The sequence below is a fragment of the Mauremys mutica genome, chromosome 7 (genome assembly GCF_020497125.1).
Source record: "Mauremys mutica isolate MM-2020 ecotype Southern chromosome 7, ASM2049712v1, whole genome shotgun sequence".
In the NCBI taxonomy this organism is placed as follows: domain Eukaryota; kingdom Metazoa; phylum Chordata; order Testudines; family Geoemydidae; genus Mauremys; species Mauremys mutica.
In genome coordinates, this window is record NC_059078.1 from 34,796,292 (window position 1) to 34,816,862 (window position 20,571).

General features: G+C 43.4%; 1 protein-coding gene and 1 long non-coding RNA gene across 4 annotated transcripts in view; one reads left to right on the forward strand and one right to left on the reverse strand.

The window, feature by feature from the left end:
* Nucleotides 1-14,100: 14,100 nt before the first annotated feature.
* The window catches only part of LOC123374781, a 279,950-nt gene continuing 273,479 nt past the window's right edge, over nucleotides 14,101-20,571 (reverse strand). For all 3 annotated transcript variants that reach the window (XR_006581196.1, XR_006581192.1, XR_006581195.1), the window contains one exon: nucleotides 14,101-14,940. This is a non-coding gene — a long non-coding RNA (uncharacterized LOC123374781). The remainder of the gene's footprint in view (nucleotides 14,941-20,571) is intronic.
* WNT7A (Wnt family member 7A) overlaps nucleotides 18,204-20,571 on the forward strand; it is a 52,511-nt gene continuing 50,143 nt past the window's right edge. The window contains exons 1-2 of the mRNA XM_045025063.1: nucleotides 18,204-18,274; nucleotides 19,828-20,054. Of these exons, the coding sequence (XP_044880998.1) occupies nucleotides 18,204-18,274; nucleotides 19,828-20,054 (298 nt within the window). The remainder of the gene's footprint in view (nucleotides 18,275-19,827; nucleotides 20,055-20,571) is intronic.

Genomic DNA, 20,571 nt, shown 5'->3' on the forward strand with positions numbered 1-20,571 from the left:
TGATGAACTTGTGACCTCAAAGAAACTATTAGGGTGGGGGTGATGCCCGATAAGATTATTAGCATGCATGTAGGTTCTTTCATTGTTTTTAATATGTCTTCTGTAATGCTTTTAAACCTTCAGAATAAAGTAGGCTTACTTAGAAAGAGCTGAGTGATAATGTATAGCTGTAGCAACCACTCTGTTATCAGTCGCTGACAAGAAAGCAAGCAGTTCTATTTAGGCAAACTGGATTTGCTGGGAATGACACACTGAAGCTGTGCAGCCTGTAAGAAGATGTGAGATGTGAATCTCCAACCAAAAAAGGCAACAGCTGGGGAACTGGAAGGCTGAGAGTGGGTGTCCTTGCTGGATCACTGAGGGAAAATACAGCCCTGAACTGTGACATTTTCTAGAAAAAAGTTAATAAAAAAAAGTTTTCTAAATAAGAAATTTTTCAACCAGGTCTAGATAGCAGCAGTGCAAGCTTTGCAATAGAACTGCCCTGACAAAGTGTCACAGAGACACAGTAGTTCAATCTGTGTGTCCATTCAGTCTTTGTCCTCTCTGCTGTAGAATAAAATTCAATGGTAATGTAAATTTAATGGTAACACCTTTCAGTTGATTCTGAATGCCTTGGGCCACATTAGGATCATTGCACAAAAACCTACATTTAGATAAGGTGTTTGCATGTGCATCCATTAGAAAGAGCATGACCAAATATCTCAGCACGTTTTCCAGGCCTGGGCTTGCGTCTGTTGCGTTTGCTTTGTGTGAACAGTCTGGCAAATCAGTTTGATGGCAAGAACATTCACACAAACTGCATGTTAGAGAACTTTTACAGAAAGCGACTTTTAAACTCACATGAGCTAACAATACTTTCGTCTCACGGTCACAGATTCAGCTCAAAGCAGGATGAGCAGTGATCAAATCTTTTGTTTACCCTCCATGGCTGTTTGGTGGCCTCAGACCAATTGTAAGTGCACACAAAACCCTCCACAGAAATTGGCACTGTTGTTGGCTCTCTGAGCAAACAGGCCCAAGAACTGAGTGATTGATGCTACAAGATGCCGAGCATCCTGAGCTCCCTTCTACAGCCCATTGACTAGGCTCTGGAGACAAAAAAAATGTGGTCTCCTCAGGTAAGGCTGTACCTGTGCTGTGGATAAAGACCTTCACTCCAGTATTCTTAATGTAGCACCTTTCACAAATTCACACGGAGCTGGATCCTCAGCTGGTGCAAATCAGCAGAGCTCTGTTGAAGCCAATGGAGTTACACAAATTTACACCAACTAAGGATCTGTCCCAACACTCCTAAAAATCTAAATAAAACTGAACCCTTTGTGCCCTAATACTAGTTTGCCTCTATCTAGGGTGACAGATGTCCCTATTTTATAGGACTAGTCCTGATATTCAGGGCAACCTCCCATCCCCGTCCCGATTTCTCACACTTGCTGTCTGGTCACCCTGCCTCTATTTGACATGGTAACCTTTATATTTTCTCAGTCATACAAAGGTCAAGTTAGAACTTGATGCATTTTCTTCCATGCCATTATACCTCTGCAGTTTACAGTTATGTTTGTGATACCTTTCATTTATTTACTCCACAATTGCTGTTTGGACATTTATATCTAGAGGGCAGTACGAATCATCATGAAGAGGTTAACTGACCCCATGGTAAACAGCTGTGCATTAAGTAACACTTCCCATAAACACAAATTAGCGTTTTAGCTTAGTCAGGCGTTTTCCAGGAAAACACATTTTGATAGCTTAGCCCTGTTTATATAGTTTTAAAGAAAATACTGAATGCAAGTTCTTTTGCCTTACTTCATGAGATAAAACACACCTCCACTTATGTAAATAGAGAGAATTTCCTGCCCTCATGAGGTGGTAGGAAGTTATTTGTAGGACTGTGGAATCCTGCTTTCTGCAATGCCGGGGTTCACAGTTAGCAATTAAAGTTATTTGCTACTAGGAAAGGTTACTCGAACAACAATCTTGGTCGGAAGACAAATCAAATCCAGTACAGTACTTTCCCCTCCTTGTGCTTCACTGCTGATTTAAGAACAAGGTTATAAGATGGGCCAGGGCTGAAGTTGAGGAAAAAAGTTGTGGCACTTTACAAACATCACTGGCCGTGCCCACAATCCCTGCATGCCCTGTACTCCTCGCTCACAATCCCACCATTGTGATCTTGCTAGGTCCTTGTATCTAGCTAGTCATGTTATGAAACTAGTGTTGTTAAAACTGTACCTGAAGTGTCACACACGGGGGAGAGGAAAGAAAGATTCCTTTCAGAGAACAAACATTTATTTTTTCAATTTCAGTAACTGTCATTTATTAATTAAGTTTCTCATTGATATTAGTAAGTTATATTGTAGATATTATACCATAAAGTAGTATTCAATGTCTTTTTCAATGCAAATCCCATTCCTTTGTGTCTTCCTCTCCATGCATTCTCCACTGTTTCTACCTTTCCCCTTCCTGCATAGTGCCTGCAATGGACAGTTTGCTTCCCCATGATCTCCACATGTAGCATTCCCCTTCCTCACGCCATGTTTTACTCCAGCCGCATGCACAATTTTTGAGACTCCTCTCTGCTCACAGACAGACAATTGCCCTTTCCCTTGTGTTTCTTTTCCCCCAACCATCTGTCTATACACACTGTCTGCTTTGCACTTCACCACGCGCATTGTCTATGGTAGCAAGGTGAGCGTTATTTGACTGCTGGTGTCAAGCACAGCTCTGCTTCATCCTTTCCTCAAATGGGTTTCTGAATGTTGTGGGAACAGTCAACTGAGTTCAACATATGTTGTAACAAAGTCTGATTAACCTCTTGTATCTAGCATGGTTTACTACTATGGGTGTTGAACAGGGCTGACCATGTCCACACTAGCAGGACTACTGTTTTCAACACCAGTTGAATGGGGTTAGAAGAGCCATGTTTGACACCCATTTTCATAGTGTAGTCACAGCCGTGGCATGGCTCTGTTTCCTCACTGTGAGGATGCTCTCCCCATTGTTCACTTTTTCCTCTTTTCACATTATTTGCTCCTCCATCCCCTATATATTCCCTGGGCACAACAAACTCTCCTCTACACAAGTCAGCATCTCTAGCTTTCTGGTTCTTGCACTACTCAAGGCCATGCCAAATATTTTCTGGATCAGGGCCACCGTGATCAAGATCTTCATATAGCAACAATTATCATCTTTTCACCTCCACATCCATTTATAAATGTGCAAAGGAAATGTCAGTGTTAAAGACAAAAATAGCAAATGCTTAAGTGCATATTGTGATGAGCTGGGATTTTTTTTTTATGAATATGGTACAAGCCTCTGTGTGGGTGTTTATGATGAGTTGCTTGCTATGGGGTAATAGCAAAAGGGACTGCTAAAGAAACCAAGCAGGAAAGGTAAAACATTGGCCCGGGTAAGGAGTATTCATAGACACACTCAAACACAATAGCCAGGTTTTATGAGAAGAGAGAGCTCAAAGGGAACAATAAACCACTACAGGAGCAGGGGCCTAGAAAAGAAGAGGTGGGAGGAAGTGGTCAGCATGTCAGACTGGAGATGCAGGCGGGCAGGCCCACCCTCTCTAAGCAAGGCTTAAGCATGTAGGCCAGGAGCAGCTAAAAGGTTTAGTAAGATGCATGCTGTTAGGCCTCCCTGTGCTATTTGTAACCTATGTCTCTGGAAGCTGCATTCCTACTGTAAATATTAATCAATACTGTCTGAAAAGGCTGTGTGGTCCCTGTGTATTAACCATTAGTCAGAGCCCAGGGTCCAGACCCCTGCTGGACAAGCTGAAGTAGTCATGGTTGGTAACCAGGGGTTGTAAACCAGGTCTTGGTCTAAGCGTGGATGAATTGCAGAACTCCACCCCCGGAGAGGTAAAGGCCCAAGGCCTGGCACCTGTGGGGGTGTACTCAGACTGTGAGAAGGGTCAGCAGTGCACCTGGCCCCATACACAGAAAAGGCAAGAGTAACAATTTCAAAAGTGCCTCTGGCACTCAGGGCCAGCTCTAGGCACCAGCAAACCAAGCAGGTGCTTGGGGCAACACAATTTCAGGGGCGGCATTCCGGGCACCTTTTTTTTTTTTTGCTTTGCCAGTTGCACTCCTAGAGGTGAGTTTTCTTTTTTTTTTTCCGCTTGGGGCAGCAAAAAACCTAGAGCCAGCCCTGCTGCCACTTAGGTTCCTAAGTCACTTACAGAGAAACTTAAACTCTCCTGAAAACTTTACTCTTGATTTTTCCGGGTTGTTAGGTGTCTTGGTTATAGGCTGCCCTGCAGTCTCTTTTTGGAGTCTCACCAACATTATTTAAGGTGCATTAGAATGGAAGGTCCATACAGTACTCAGAGGATAATCATGTGGGTCTCTCTTTTTACATTTCCTCACTTGTTGAGAATCCACACCATCCAAAACCCAAAGCACAGAAAATACCTAGAAGAGACTCTCCATTAACCAATAGTAATAGAACTGTGCAGAGGCCAGCAGTTTAGCTTTGCAGGGGTTCATGTAGACCTTTTCTTTTGTTTGCACCCTTTGATTTCCACTTGGAGCCAAGTGTTTGAGTCAAGTGTTTGAGTGAACCCAAAATTCAAAGAGAAACTTGACCAATACCCTCTGGTTTCATGTGGGAACCTCTGAGTTGTACTTGGTTCACACTCAAGACCAAAAGTCAGCACACACGTGGCAAGCTAAAGTTGCATCAGAGAGGTAGCTGGGTGCTCATGTTCAATAGGAACAACTCTCTCCAAGATCTGGAGTTTAACAAAGATGGTACGAACTTGGCAGAAGTCTCTGGTTGCTTTCCTTCCAAGCAGCTTAACAGTCAGCAAACTCCAAAAAACCAGAAACTAAACAAGACAACTCCTAGCTTTACCCAGAGCTTTCATGCTGACTTCTGTTTAGCACAGCTCTCTGTTTATCTCTTCTCCTGGAGAGTAACTTAACTCCTGTAAGGCACTGAAATGATCAGTTACTAAGGTCAATTTACCTAATCAGCTTTCAGCTGGCCGTGCTTCCCTGTGCTAATGCTACACTTTGTCTGGGAATTAACCCCTTGAAACCACAGGGTAACTGTCTAGCTTGGCAGGGCTTTCTCTCAGGAACATCATTAAAGTGACAGTTGGAAGGACTGCAGATTCCCTGCCCAGGGGGCACAAAAATCCCAAAGGTCCTCTCTCAGGATGCTCAAGACTGTGTCTTGGGCTCACTTCTAGTGTTGCCAATTTTGTTTGGCGGTATTCCTGGAGCTTTGATCACATGACATAATCTTTAATTCGTGGTGATTCCCGGACAATCCTGGAGGGCTGGCAACTCTACTTGAGATTCTCAACAGAGTTTTCAAATGGTTTGTAAATTCTGCATTTCAAAATCTAAAACTGGTCCAAGTCCCCAGTATTGGTCCTGACATTCTGAATGCCAGAGTCCGAACACTGAGGGACACAGGCAATGGGTTATATGGGCCCCTGACCTCCCAACATTCTGGAAAGCAGGCCCAGCCCCACCAATGTTTGAACTGGGTTGCAACCAGAATTTTGCTAAGGCTGGGGGCCAGGTTATCTGCCCGGCCACCCCCTAAATTTGAGTGGCATTGTGAGCAGGTGCATGGGTGGCCCTGCCGCCTCTCCATCATCTATGGCTACTTGGGGGTTTTACTCCCCAGGACCTCAAGTATAAGAGCTTGGCCATTTACATCCCTACCGGGGGCTTTGCCCCCTGACCCCCAGCAAAAATTTTACAAACCCAGCACCTATGCCCAGGGCCGGCTCCAGCTTTTTTGCCACCCTAAGTGGCAAAGAAAAAAGAAAAAAACGATTGAAGTGTCGCCGAAGAGGAGGAGAGGGAGTGAAGGACCCGCTGCTGAATTGCCGCCGAAGACCCGGACGTGCCATCCCAATGATGGACAGAGTGCTGCCCCTTTCTATTGGCCGCCCCAGGCACCTGCTTCCTTCGCTGGTGCCTGGAGCTGGCGCTGCCTATGCTAAGGGACTCTGTTTTATCCTTCCTGAATCCTGACCTGCAGCAGCTGCTTACATAATTTACCCATCCCAGGATGCACTTCTGAAGCCTGCTATTTATTATTTGTTTTACTATTCAGTTGGCAATCTGTAAATGAAGTTGCAAAACTGAGCTATTAAAAGGGGCATTATGGTGGTCAGCCTTGTGATGTATTACAATAACAGACAACAGTGTACCCTGGAAATTTGCAAATGTTATTTATTTATTGAATTTATTGTTTTAAAAACAACCATTTAGGACATAAGTGTATTAACCTCTCAAATTCTGCCCCTGAAAAGATTCTCCAAGCTGACTATTATAGGAGATGTTTAACAGAACAGTGCAGCTATCATTAACCTGATAAAAGGGAGCCAGAGTTTGGGATATTGATGGTATGTGTTTCTAGGATCTAGTTACAAAATGGGCTTTTAATCACATTCCCTCCCATGAATTTGTGTTGTAAGAGGCCATCTTTTTAAAGCTTTTTAAAGCTTTTTCTTTTTTGGGGGGGGGGGAATAACTTTGGATCTTATGCTTATGAAAAATCAGACATCAATAACCTTGACCAGAGCCAAGCACTGTGAAAACTTCCTTACTTAGCTTAGCCAAGGCAACAGTGAATCTATCATATGCAGAGTGTCACTGTTGCTGGCCTGTTTTCTGGGTTTATGAAGGAATCCAAAAGGACTATACTGAGGTGACCAGACTCATCTTGCTCTTCTGATCTAATCCATATTTGAGCCTACAGTTTCAGAGCTGATCTGCTAGCGTATTAACTCACTGCACTGCCTAAACCCTAAAAGCAACCCAGATAGAAAATTAATAGAAAACACAATTGTGGAAACAAATGATGAACGATTCAAAGATCTAACTTGGGCCTTGTCTTTGTTCAGGAAAAAGTTGTCACTGCTAAATAAAGAGATGGAAATGTATTCTTTGATTAGCATATGATGACAGTGAATGTATCAGATCTGGAAAAAACTGCTCCCACTTCCCCAGAACATACGGTTTCTCAGAATTGTGAAAATCTTGTGAGAAAGTGAGGGCTGTTGGCAGGTCCTCTCAGTGGTCCAGAGAGGCCCAGGCCACTTCCAGCTTTTGAGGCCCCTAACCATAATAAAAATAAAAATTGATGACACATGAAAACAAAATAAGGCACCAAAAAGAGTGAGACATAATTTGAATAGTTTTTTATTTAACAAATGTTTTTCTAGCCTTTTTCTGTGCAAATGCACTAATTATTGAGGAAAAATTTAGCTTTTGTGCAATGTCACAGTTGATATTAAGCATGGCAAGCCCATTCAAATGCTCTTGTCCCATAGTTCAACAATGATAGTTCTTTATTTGCTTCAACACGTTGAAGTTGCATTTACCTGAAGTCACTGATTCAGGCAAATTGACAAAAATACACAGTGCAATTGTGATATTAGGAAACACCCCAAAGAGTCCAAGTTTGAGTATTTCTTGAAGCAATTCCTTTGGCTTGCAATCCAATTTAAAGTTTATGGAATATATTCGTTTGAGGAAGATGACCTCGTCACTGAGATCTTTTGAGATTTCTTTGTTGTACTGTTGCTGAAATTGTTCAGCTGCAGAAAGTAGATCTTCGTTACTCAGTCTGTTGAACTGCCAAAGAAACCGAAAAAGGGTACAAATTAGTTGCAGTGTCAATGATGAAAAGGAAGAAGCTCAGCATCGGATTCAGTAGGTAAGTTGCGATTGGTGGAGAAATCAGATGAAATGCCAATATTCTGTGATACTAATTTGGACTCAGTCAGGATCGCATCCCATTGTTCACGAATCTGTTGAATGTCATTGATAAAACTTTCAATGTTATCCCTCTCAACATCAAGTGTAGCATTGCGTGCTTCGATTACCAGATTAGTTTGGTGGATCATTGTAAGTAGCTTCATCCACAAAGATGACATCAGAATGCATTCAAATTTGGACATGTGCTTCTGAATAGACTGAAGTTTAGTTCAAGCCTATGCAGTGAGATTGAGAGATTCAAGCTCATTTAAAGCCTTTCTCACTGAATTCAAATGCTGCGCAACTGGCTGAACACCATCAATTCGTGCAGACCACTTATTTTTGGACATCCCATGCAATGACACAGGAAGATATTGCTTCAGAATTTCCCACCTTTGTGGACTGCTACTGAAGAGATTGTACATTTGCTGAACAGTTCCAAAGTAACTAATTGCCTCCTTGCATGATTCAGCACAGTCAACACCTACAAGGTTTAGTGTGTGGTTTCCACAGCTGGAGAAAATACAGTTTGAATTATGCTTAAGCAGAACTGCTTGTCAGGAGCGGCGCCAGGGTTTCTGGCACCCTAGGCAGAATTTGGGGGGGTGGCATTTTGTGCGCTCCCCACGGAGCGCATGGGAGCTTCTGGTTCCACTCCCATCGTGCTGCTGATGAAGGACCCTCCGCTGAAATGCCGCAGGCGACAGCGGCAGTCATTGAGCTGCTCAATTGCCTGCCGCTGTTTTCTGTGGCACGTTGGCAGAAGGTCCTTCTTCGGCGGCGCGACGGAAGCAGAACCGGAAGCTCCCATGCGCCCCGGGGGGAGCACACAAAATGCCACCCCCCGAATCCTGGCACCCTAGGTGACCGCCTAGGGTCGCCTAATGGAAGCGCTGGCCCTGCTGCTTGTACACCTCTGTACTTCCCAGCAAAGCCATAACAAGGAATTTTTGTGCCCGAGGCAAGGGTCGGCTCCAGGCTCTTTGGCGGCAATTTGGTGGTGAGTCCCTGAGTCCCTGTCAGAGGGAAGGACCCGCCGCCGAATTACCGCCGAAGAATGAATGTAGCGGTGGTAGCAATTTGGCGGCAGGTCCTTCCCTCTAACAGGGACTCAGGAACCCGCCACCAAATTGCCGCCAAAGAAGCTGCAGTGGTAGAGCTGCCACCAAAGCATCGCCGATAGCGGTAGAGCTGTGCCCCTCCACTTTGCGCGCCCGAGGCAAGTACCTCACTCACCTCGCCCTTGTTATGGCGCTGCTTCCCAGCCATTTTAGATCCCATTCTTATAGGCTTGACCAATGCAGACTTGAAAATCTAACTTAAAACCTTCTAGAATTGCTAGTACTCGAGCAGCAATTTCTTTCCCAGTTTCTTTTGTGAAATTATCAAACAAAATAAACCTTTCTTGAATTGAAAATTTGTAGCTGTCTACAATCTTAACATATCGAATAACCATCGTAGTCTGTTCTTTGTGAGAACAATCTGGAGTGGCATCAACAATGAAATACTTGGCATTTCAAATCTCATTGAGAATTTTTGTTTGTACGAATGACCCACATAGCTCAATAAACTCGTTTTGTATGCATGTGGAGAGATAATGGACTTGCATGTGCTTTTGACTCTCTTTCAATTCTTGAACACGTTTAACTTGCTCTGATAAAAGTGGATCATATTTGTTGAGGAGCTCAACTATGCCTAGAAATTTTCCATTTGCACGATTACCAATACGTTGACTGGAACCAGAAAAAGCCAATCCTGGCTCAGAAAGAAAAAGGATGACATTCAGGATGCGCTCAAGAAGTTTTTTCCAGTTATTAGTTTCTGTAGCGAGTTCAGTCAAAAGTAAATTCTCAACTGAACTTTTAGCTGATGCTGCCCTACTGGCTGATTTCCATGCAACATAGTTTTCTTTGTGTGACGTTGAACTCTCATGTGATGGTATTCGGTCTTTCAACTTCCTCCAACCTCTGTTGATGCTCCAACCTGATTGATCAGAGAGAACTGATGCATTTGCAGCACTTTGGTTCAAAATGAAGCAGGGTGCACAGTACAGAGATTGTTTTTCCATACTCTAGCATAACCAGTCTCTTGGGCAGGTCTCACCATTTGGAAGAGTTTTTGTCAGCAGATGAGTAGGGAAAGCATGGTTATCAGCATCTCATGGAATGTTACTTGGAATTTCAAAACAACTAATTTGAAGGAAAGACTGCATTTGGGCAGCATTGCTCTTGTCAATAATTCCAGTGTCAGTCACAGTCAAACCTGTAGTACTCATGAATTGCTCTTGCTGCTAAGATCTACATCTTCCTGTTGCTGTTGAATTTCTTGATCGTACAGAGGATCTTCTGCTGCATCTGTTACTGTTGGCAAATATCCTTCTTGACTACTGTCCTCATGTTCAGGTATTGGCATTGAAATATTACCTGTTGCAGTTCCGGAGTTTTCATTATCTGTAGCATTGTTTGTTGGGTAAGGTGTGTTTTCCAATAGCTTGAGAAATGAAGTTATTGGCTTTGAACTCTTAGCTGCTGCTTCACTCAGTTGTTTTTGCCATCTCTTGTTTGCACCACTTTCAAATCTCCTCTTCATAGTGATCTATCTGGTCAATATGTAGCCTATCCACATTTGAAGTATTCTGCTGTAAATAAGTAGCTTATCTACACTTGAAATCTTCTACTGTAACATGTACGTGAATGCTGAATGGTACACAAATGTTGAAAAGACTTAAAATGAAGGAATACTAATTAAGAACACTGACTGTTTCATTTTGACATGTTATTATCCTTATCACTGAATCAAAACTCAAGCATGCAAGGTATAATATAACAGGCTGAGCTGAAGACAAAGGGATGACATATATATAGTAAACACAGCCATGGATACAGAGAGAGGGATAATGTCCAAAAATGTCAAATGTGTGTCCTCACGAAACTCACTGTACAAGATTGTCCTCACAAATTTTCATCTTGATTCTGGGCCTATAGACCACGAAAGCCTATGATGATGGCCAGGCTACCAAGCTAGGGCTCAATCAACCAACCAGTCACCTCTTTTAGCTACCATATGAGGATAATAATGAGGGATTCTCACACGTAAATAATTCCTTAGTCAACTAGACGTAAAACTATAAAGATACTAAAATGTAACAATTCTCTACCTTTCAATACGCACTTGATCCAGCACCAGTCACTGGTAGTGGTTTGTTTATATAATCAGCTAATCTGAGAGGACACATTCATCACAGTCTAATCTTGTGCCATCAGAACCGATATATTTTTATTAATATCATGAACATTTTTAACTCTTCAATATGACAAAATTTATATCAGTTAACAAAAAAAAATATGTCTTTTACCAAATCACATCTCTTATTTGCTTAAATTTGCAGCTCTAAGCTGAGAGTGTGTGTCACATTTTGGTCCAATAGGGATGCGCATAAAAACAAGTTGAGAAACTTATCAAATGCCAAAAAATTAACAAGTATCTAAATTTGAGGCCGCCTTTGAGCTTGAGGCCCAGGCCATATGGCCCTCCTGCCCCCTCAATTGGCCCTGGCTGTTGGTCTGAAGAGAGGGCTGAGAGTCAGGAACTCACAAGTTCCAATCCTAATTCTACACGTCAACTCACCCTATGGCCTTGGACAGAACACTTTGCCTCTCTGAGCATCACGTCTCTTCATCTGCCATATGGGAATAATGGAGAGACAAGGTGGGTGAGTGAATATCTTTTATTGGACCCACTTCTGTTGGTGAGAGAGACAAGCTTTTGAATAATGGCAAAATGGAGTTTACTTACCACACCATGCAGCCCAATACCCAGCAAAGTATTATCTTACAGAGTAGGTGCATATGTCAGTACTATTAGTTATTTATTTTTTGTATTATCATAGCACCTAAAAGGCCTCATCATGGACCCCATTGGGCTAGGCATAGTGGAGCCTTTTTTCTAAATTATCAAATCAGCAGAACACAGTCTTGCTGGTTTGGCTCCTCTGACATTTCCACTTGTTTCCAGAAGACCAAATGACAAAATTTACAGCCTTAGTGATGGTTAAAAAAAAGCTACTGATTGAAATAGTAGCAGGGTGTAAGGCAACAATCTGAGGCAGGCTGGCTCAGTGGCTCTAGATTCTATCAGGGTTGCACCATGCTTAGATTACTAGTCTCTGTTCAGGATTTTAATCTTTAGAATGCTCCCCCAGTGAACCATGGGTTCTGAGGTGCCTTGTGGGTTACTTTTAAGGCTCACTTATATTTTGGTTGTGTTAGGCCTTGCTGGTTTCTAGGCTCCCTCCTTCGTTATCACATTGCTTTGGTATATTTGCTAGTCCCTTTTTTGCCATGTTTTTGTGTTAATTTTGCTGAAATCCACAAGTTTAGCCCTTGTACCACAGTTTTCTGTTGTGATCAATGTTGTATTTGAGAGGGCTTTTTATTTGAATGAGTTGTACTGGTTTTATTGTATAGTGTTTAAATGCTGTCTAACAGGCACGCTATAAAGGAAAATGGTGCATGTAGACACATTTTAGGCTAAGCAAAACAAGTGAGAAGTCTAGATTAGGCTCCAGAGACTGTTAGGAAAGTCTATAGAGCAATTTAGGACTAATAAGCTATCAGACACCTCACCAAGCCAGATACCCTGTCCTCACACATTACACTCTGCAAAGGATCACTATATACACACCTCAGCACAAAGTAAATATCATGTAAACCAACAGAATAAGAGAAAGTCAACAGCACAGTAAGGGTATGGCTACACTTGCAGCTGTACAGCGCTGCCACGGGAGCGCTCCCGCATCAGCGCTTTGAAGTGCGAGCTCTCTCCCAGCGCTGCAGGTACTCCACCTCCCCAGGGATTAGCTTACAGTGCTGGAAGCCGTGCTCCCAGCACTGGGGCACTGTTTACACTGGCGCTTTACAGCGCTGTAACTTGCTGGGCTCAGGGGAGTGTTTTTTCACACCCCTGTGTGAGAAAGTTGCAGCGCTGTAAAGTGCCAGTGTAGCGAAGGCCTAAGCAATTTGACTCCACTTTCTGAGGAGGGCTTTGTGCTTCATGCTTTTGCTGTGGTGTTGAACCATAAGGCGACAACAGTGTGCTTAGTCTTAACCTAGACTGTAACTTTGTCAGATACCAAACAGCTGCCCTAGAGTTTTTCATGCTACTCAGATCAGCTGGGAAAATCAAGTGTTTCTGGGTTCAGGATCAGAGACAACAAAGAAAGAAACAGGGATTAAATTCCAAAGAGCTCCTGAATTTTATCCTATTTTGCATATCAAATTAGAAGAGAGCAGAGAATATGAATTGACTCTGGAGTGGGCATTTTAAATTACTCTTATTTCTTCAGTGTTTAGAGATGAGTTTGGTCTCAACACCCAATGTGCATTTCTGAATTTATAATAACTAAGGCGTCAAGATCTCAGCACTCTAGACTGAGTGTAACCTTCCACACAGCCTGTTCCCATTATATGTGGAGTTCAAGCAAAAGTGTGGGTAAGAGAACTATTGTTTTATAGCATCATTAGAAACATCAGCATTATTATTAATGCAGCACTTAATTTGAAATGTCATTTAAAACTTGCTTTGGGTGGAAGCAGCAACCTATAGGAAAGCTATGATACTGTCATATACAGTATATACATGCAACGAAAACTATCAGGCAGGAGTCACCAGATGGCACTATTACACAGTCTCAAGAATTCTCTCAGCATGTGAACAGTGTTGAATTTTTGATTAAATGCTGCATTGTTGTTTATTTTGTTATGTATATTCTTTCAGGAGGGCTGTGGCAAGCAGCAACAGAGTTTGTTCTCTGAGTTAATATCTTAAACTAGTCAATTTCTTGGGGCAGAAATTAGCTCAGGGAACCAGGTACTGGTGTTTGGGATGAGATTCTGGAAAGAGGGGAATGGCTGCCTGCTGTTTGTGATCACATCTCTTCAATAACTGTTGAATATAGTGTAAATAAAACAAGTTACACTAAAAAAATACCCAGGCTCTGCATCACTGATTTCTTTTCCAATGGGAAACAAAACTGAAAGGCTCCAAAGTCTACCACCACTTGGCTGAGGAGCAACAATATACAGAAAACTCTGCAAGGTCTGGAATTCCAAAAAGTACAGGAACAGGAGTACATTGTGCACCTGATTAAAGTGAATAAAAAAACATGTAATCACATGACAGCAAGACAGAAGAAGAAGAGCTCTCTGTAAGCTCAAAAGCTTGTCTCTCTCTTCAACAAAGGCTGATCCAATAAAAGATATTACCTCACCTGCATTCCCTCTCCAATATCCTGGGACCGATATGGCTACAACACTGCATGACAGCAACGTAGTAAGAGACAAAAACCAAAAGTTAAATAACAGTATTGTGAAAAAAAGTCTTGGGAATCACTGACATGGAAGTGGAGGGATTATTATTATATCGGAGGCTTGGAGCTGCAGTTTAAATCTGTTACAGTCTGGCCTCCTTGAGGGAGGTTTATAGGGCACTTAGTGGCCAGGTTTATGGCCTCCCACTCTCATAAGGCCAAGATCCCTGGGTAGAAACTCCTCAAATCCCATTGATCTCTCTGTATTATTATGGCAGTAGTGACTAGAAGCCCCCCAGTCATTGATCAGAACCCCATTGCTAGGTGCTGTACAAACACATAAAAATATGGTCCCTGCCCTAATTTGGTACAGGCAAAGCACATGCTATGGTGATAGGTACTTTGGAAATGCAGATAGGTTGGAAACACAACTTATCTTTCTAACATCTGCAGAACTTCTGCACAGTGTAAAATTGGGGGTCTGGAAAACACAATGTAAACCAATGTAACTTAGGTGTGAAACACATTCACGTGAAAATGCTCCTTTGTGCAAACTGTCCTACACAGTCCAAATAGGCTGTTTAAGTACTCTCCAGGGGCCCATTTGAGCACAAATGTGATCAGTTCTGAGGGTGTCTATGTTCAGGACACCATGCTCTCCAAAGTGCTCAGCATGCCTACTACAGAATGCGATTGTCCCCCTCTTCCACAGCTGATCCATATGGCAGTAGATGGTGTTACATGTATTTCCCAGCATGATATCCAGAAGTGGGGCTCACTGTGAGAAATAACACAAGGTGCTAAGCCATGCTGATCTGAGGGAATGATGCAGTGCAAGTAGGAACAACACTTTTCTTCGTGCCTTTTCATAGATTTCACCCTTTTCCAAGGGTTTTCCTACAGGAGGAATCATTATAATTAATAGTTTATCATTAGTATCTAAAATTAACATTTATTTGCTGCCTTGTGTCTAAGAAATATGCCCTTTGAGGTGCTTGGAAAATACCTTATGCAATATAGAACATGTGTAATACTGCTCTGGACATGGTGTTGGGTAACTTTATGACTTAGTGTAGGTTGTAGTCATACCTTAAAACGTTTTCCATCTGAGATTGTAAATGCCTTGGGCAGGGAACATGGCCAAAACGTTCAAACGCAAGTGCCCAAAATTAACCTCCCAAATCCACAATTAGGTATCTAAATAAAAGTGGCCTGATTTTTAGAAGTGCTGAGCTCCCACTGACTTCAATGGGAGCTGCTGGATGTTGACCGTAAAGTACTAAATTGTGACTTCTGTTTTTGAAAAATGTAGCTGTCTTGTGCAGTGCAAACTAGACTGCCAACACTTCAATAAGTGATTTAAAACACAACCACAAAGTTTCTATATTACCTGAATTCTGGGTTCTGCACGTTTTTTTAAAAGCAGAACATTTTTGTTTAGACCAAAGTAAAATCCCAGGTGGGATTTACTCATAATTTTCTCTCGTATACTGATGTTAACCTTTAGTGCTAGATGCAGGACCCATTTTCGTCCACTAGATGGTGCGTTTACAAAGAAAACTTACCTTGTCTCCTCGCTAGGTATTATCAGAACAAATATGTGATTCAGCTGTGCTTCAAATATTCTCTCTCTCTCTCGCTCTCTCCTGTGTGTGTAAAGTTTGCACATGTGGTTCCCCCTCCCATTTTATTTTGTTTTGATCACAAGGTGCAGAGCTGGTCATCCACCTCATGCAGTCTGAACCAGACTAAATATATGCCTAAGGGACCAGTTGCCAAAGAAACTTGATATAAAAATGAAACTTTGGTTACATCAAAACACACAGAAAGGAGAACCACCCTCACCGTACACACGTATACACAAAAATGATTGTGAACACAGCTCAGAAAAATGGTGATTTGTTTTTGTGTTAACGCCAAAGGGTTAAAATCTCACACCTATCTGGGGAATCTTCGTGGGGTAGAGCCACCCAGTTCAATAAGCAAACACTTTAGGATTGAAGTGTGGATTTTTGCAGTAATAAAGAGCTCATATTGCCTTGAGTACCAGTGCTCAGCCACTAACTGGGTTTTACAAGATCAGTGAATTAACAGAACGTTTGTAAATTGCTTTTCCATTCCTAGTTTTTCAAACTTACTAAGTTCTTAATAAGTTATTTCAAATCAACTTTCTAATACAAATCATGAAGTCCTGTCATTGTTTTTTGTTTTCAGAAAAATACTATGAGCAGAACAATTCCAGCACCACACCCCTGTTATCATTTAGGTAACCCTCCCTGTCTGATATTTTTAAGTGGATAAAAAAATAGTCACCATATCCGCGTTAATTCCCGCAACCCCATGACCGCACAAAACCCTCTCCAACAAATGAGCATTGTTAAAGGCTCCTGCTCACTATGTTTTAAGCAGCAAAATCAGCCCCCCACCCAAACCTGACAAACAACTGTAAGTAGGTAATCAAGAACCACAGCTATAGGAATAGGCACCTATACTGCAAAACCAATGAGGTTCGCTAGCAACCAGGCAACAAACAAGGTTAAGAACGTGAAAGGAAAGCAGACTACGTATAAGTGGTAAATGTCTCAGCCAGTTTGTATAGAACTGCTTTCTCTTAAAAGCATTGTGCTGATGATGTCCAGTAGCTCCTTGCTATACACGTTCTCCTGATGGGGGACAGCGAGTAGGCTAATGCCCAATGATACCTGATCCGAAACCATCCTTTCGGCTTTGACACAAAGAGCCCCTAGCAGGACACTTGACTGCCACCAGGCGAGCAGCTAAATGCCCCCATCTTTGTCATTAAATACATCAATCAAAAATAAGTGGAAAGGGCAACCGACAAAGTATTTAGGCAACAATGAGCTTTTTCTCTCTGGGCTGTTGTCAGGTAGTCTAGCCTTCCTTTAATACAAGTAGATACGATCTAAATTGTCCTGGGCTGAGGACTTCGCTCAGTGGTGCTGAACACAGAAAGAGTTCTCTTTCCTCAGCAGCCTCTGCCATGCCCCTGACTGACAGGGATGCTGCTGCTGCTGCTGGGAGAGGCTTTCTCTCAGTGATCATTTGTTAATACTGACTCGGAAATCGGGGGGATGGGGGTGCAGGGAAGTGAGATAGAAAAATTAAGAAGTGGGTAGGCAGAAAAAGGGGAGGAGCATTTGGGCTGGTGGCAAACACATACAACCGGCCGGTATGTTCACCCCACAGAGCAAAACGGGAAAACTATCCCCACATACAACTTCAGATCCCCCTTCCCTCCCTGACAGGGCACAAACCACCCATCAACGAGGGAAGAGTGAGGGGGGAGGGGGAAGAAAGCTTGGAAACCCCTAAACACTGAGCTGGTGAAGAGAAAAGAGAAGGAAAAACGGATCATCCATTCCTAGAGAAAGATGAAAGCAACGCAGATCGGGGTAGCCTAGCACACTAAAGCGTCAAGAGGGTTGCACACCTCTGGGGGTTTCTGCACATCTTCACAAGCATATTTACTGCGGTGTCTCATAAGGAAATTAACCTGTTACACTCGTTCTAGTTGGGACTGTCATTCAGTAGAGTCTATGCTCCTTCCCCTGGTCCTTGACTTAAGGAAGGGCTGCAGAAACCCACCTTCCGCTTAGGAGAATCGGTGGCGCTTCTTTACAAGCAGGTGGTCTGTTTGCGCTTTCTTATTCCCTTCTCCCCCCTCACCCCCCACCTCCCGACTGGACAACTCCCTCCTTTGGAGAACACGCCCAAGTAGCTGAAGAAGAGAGAGAGAGAAAAAAAAGAAGAGCTAGATAGTAACATTGAACCTGAGGGGAGATCCAGAGCTGCTGCGTGCAGAGAGCGATCACTGCAGCCTATACATTCCCAGCACTAAAGTATTACGTGTGACAGGCATACAAATCCGGAATAAAAAGAAAAAGAGAGAGAGAGAGAGAGACAGACAGACACAGGGTGGGTGAGTGAGAGAGAGAGAGACCCAGCTGAGGGATATGGTGTTTGTCTCTTGGGATTTACAAACACACACTGCCTGTTCAGATCACAAGAGGGTTTGTCTATTTTGTCTGCACTACCTTGACCCGGAGCTGCACTGTCTGAGGCAACGAGAAATTAACCAGCACGAATAGCATTAGAGGCATCATTTTGCATGGTGATCTGAAAATCAGCAAACAAGGAATATGAACAGGAAAACAAGGCGTTGGATTTTCCATATCTTTCTGAGCCTAGGGATTGTATATATCAAAATTGGGTAAGTAACTTTAAAAAAACCCGCAAACGATTTCTCTCTGCCTATCCTGTCCAGACCTGTTAATATTTAACTGGGAAAGTTTGGAAGAATGTTGTTATTTTTTTTAACAAGACAGAGCAGAAATGCGATTGCCTTTAACTGAATTCTTGGTGTGTAGTGTAGAGCGGGGGAATGGGAAAGTCATTGGTGATGTGCCGGAAGCATGACTGGAATGGCAATGTGCTGGGGTTATTTTTATGCTCTTTCTGTACCTACCGTATCCCCTGAAATCAAACCAAACTCTGCTTTCACATGCATGGCGAGTATCGCTTCAATGGGATTTGAAAGGACATTTGTCAGCCGTTCAGGAGAGCGAGCACCAGCCAGAGAGGCCGCCGGCTCCCTACCCCTTCCTCCCCTGGGACCTCTGGGGAAACCATCTCCTCTCTTCCCAGGTGCAAACTACTTGGACTGTTGCTGAGGAGGATAAGGACCCGCTCCTGGCTCCTGAGCGCGCAACAGCGATCTCGCAGGGCAGCCCTGGGTCACCCTGTCATTAGCTGCCGGACTGGTCAAAGTGGGCGCTTTTCTTTATTAAAAGCAATGGGAAATTAAATACACGCCAGCGCTCCGGCTATCCAGAGCCAAACCCTCTCCTCTCATCTGGAGATCAGCAGCATCTTTAGCATTACCCCTCACCCAAATCGGAGGCGTTATTCTGCCAGGGCAGGGAGTGGGCTGCAGCCCAGGATCAGAGGGGAGGGGCCGCTTTATTTTTCCCAACTGCACTAATTTAATAGCTTAATCGAACAATGACGATGATCATAGCAATGAAAACCCCAGCCCTCGGAGTGTGTGTGTGCTTGTTCTGGGCGCTGGAGTTGCATGCGCTCTGATTTATGAATCAGGAAGTTGGGTCACGTTTTGGCAAAAGCCCACGCGCTCTTTATCGCTCTTTTAATTATAGACAGAAAAAAAAAGTGATGGGGGGGGGGAAGGGCGAGGCTCTGATGTCCTTGAAATTGACCCAATCTTTCCTTTAAACGTCATTATTCTATTATTATCCCCAGGTTCCGCAAGGGACGGGCTGGGGAGGGCAATAAGCCCAGCAAAAAGTTGGGTTGGTCTTGGCCAGGGGCTGGTGGAGTCAAATGATGTTTTTGTTTTGCTGGAGTATGTGCCACAACCTACCCGTGGCATTAGCCAACAGCCGGGGAAGGGTTTTAAACGCACGGTGCCACGTGAATACCTGAGCAGGGTTACAGAGGATGGGGCTCTCGCTGTCCTTTGCTGGGGTTCAGCCCCTTTATCTCCTTCACACCAATCTATAGCCTGACACAAGGCGGCCTGAAAAGCGCTTGCTCCGGGGAAAGGTTACTAAGGTAGCGTCACAACGCGAATGTGAAGATCCTAGGTTGAAAGCGCTTTCAAGGCAGAGCACATGCTTTGAAGTGAGAAGATGCCTCCCTCTGAAAGCGCCTAAGAACGCTGCCGCCTCAGGAATCGATTGGCTCTGAAAGCTGCTGTGCTAATTTTATTTGTTCTGAGTCTTTCCCCTTCTTCTCTCATTCCAGGGGTTTTTCCTCTGTGGTGGCTCTGGGGGCCAGCATCATCTGTAACAAGATCCCGGGTTTAGCTCCTAGACAGAGGGCAATCTGTCAGAGCAGACCCGATGCTATCATAGTGATCGGAGAAGGGTCTCAAATGGGAATCAACGAATGTCAATTTCAATTCCGAAATGGACGCTGGAATTGCTCTGCCTTGGGGGAAAGGACGGTCTTTGGAAAAGAGCTGAAAGTGGGTATGTTACCTCTTTACTGGTTATTGCAAGTCCACCAAAAGGTTAGCAAAAAGGGTTTGGTACACATCAAAATGTCACAGAATCATACATGCTAGGGCTGGGAAAGACCTGCCAGGACATCCACTCTGTGCCAGCCAGTGCATTCCCTTTAGTGTATTTTCACCTGCCCCTTTCTCTAGGATTACCAAAATAGATATCTGCATTTTCTCCATAGGATATGGAAAGTGAAACCCTCTCAAATACTCTAAGAAAGCAAATAAAAAGCCATCTTCCTCTAAATATTCCACCGTCCTATACTTGCAAAGCCTCTGCCCTCTGCCTTTTTTCATGCATGTACAACACACAACAAGACTTGGAGATTTGGATCTGGTTAGGGGTTTTGTTGGGAGACAGGGTATTGAAGGGAGGCTAAGTTCTGGACTCTACACACAGAAAGCTCATGAGCCATTCTCTGTAGATATCAGCCCCAAAGGGTGGATTATTACAGGGTCAGTGCCTTATGTGAGAGTCCCACTAT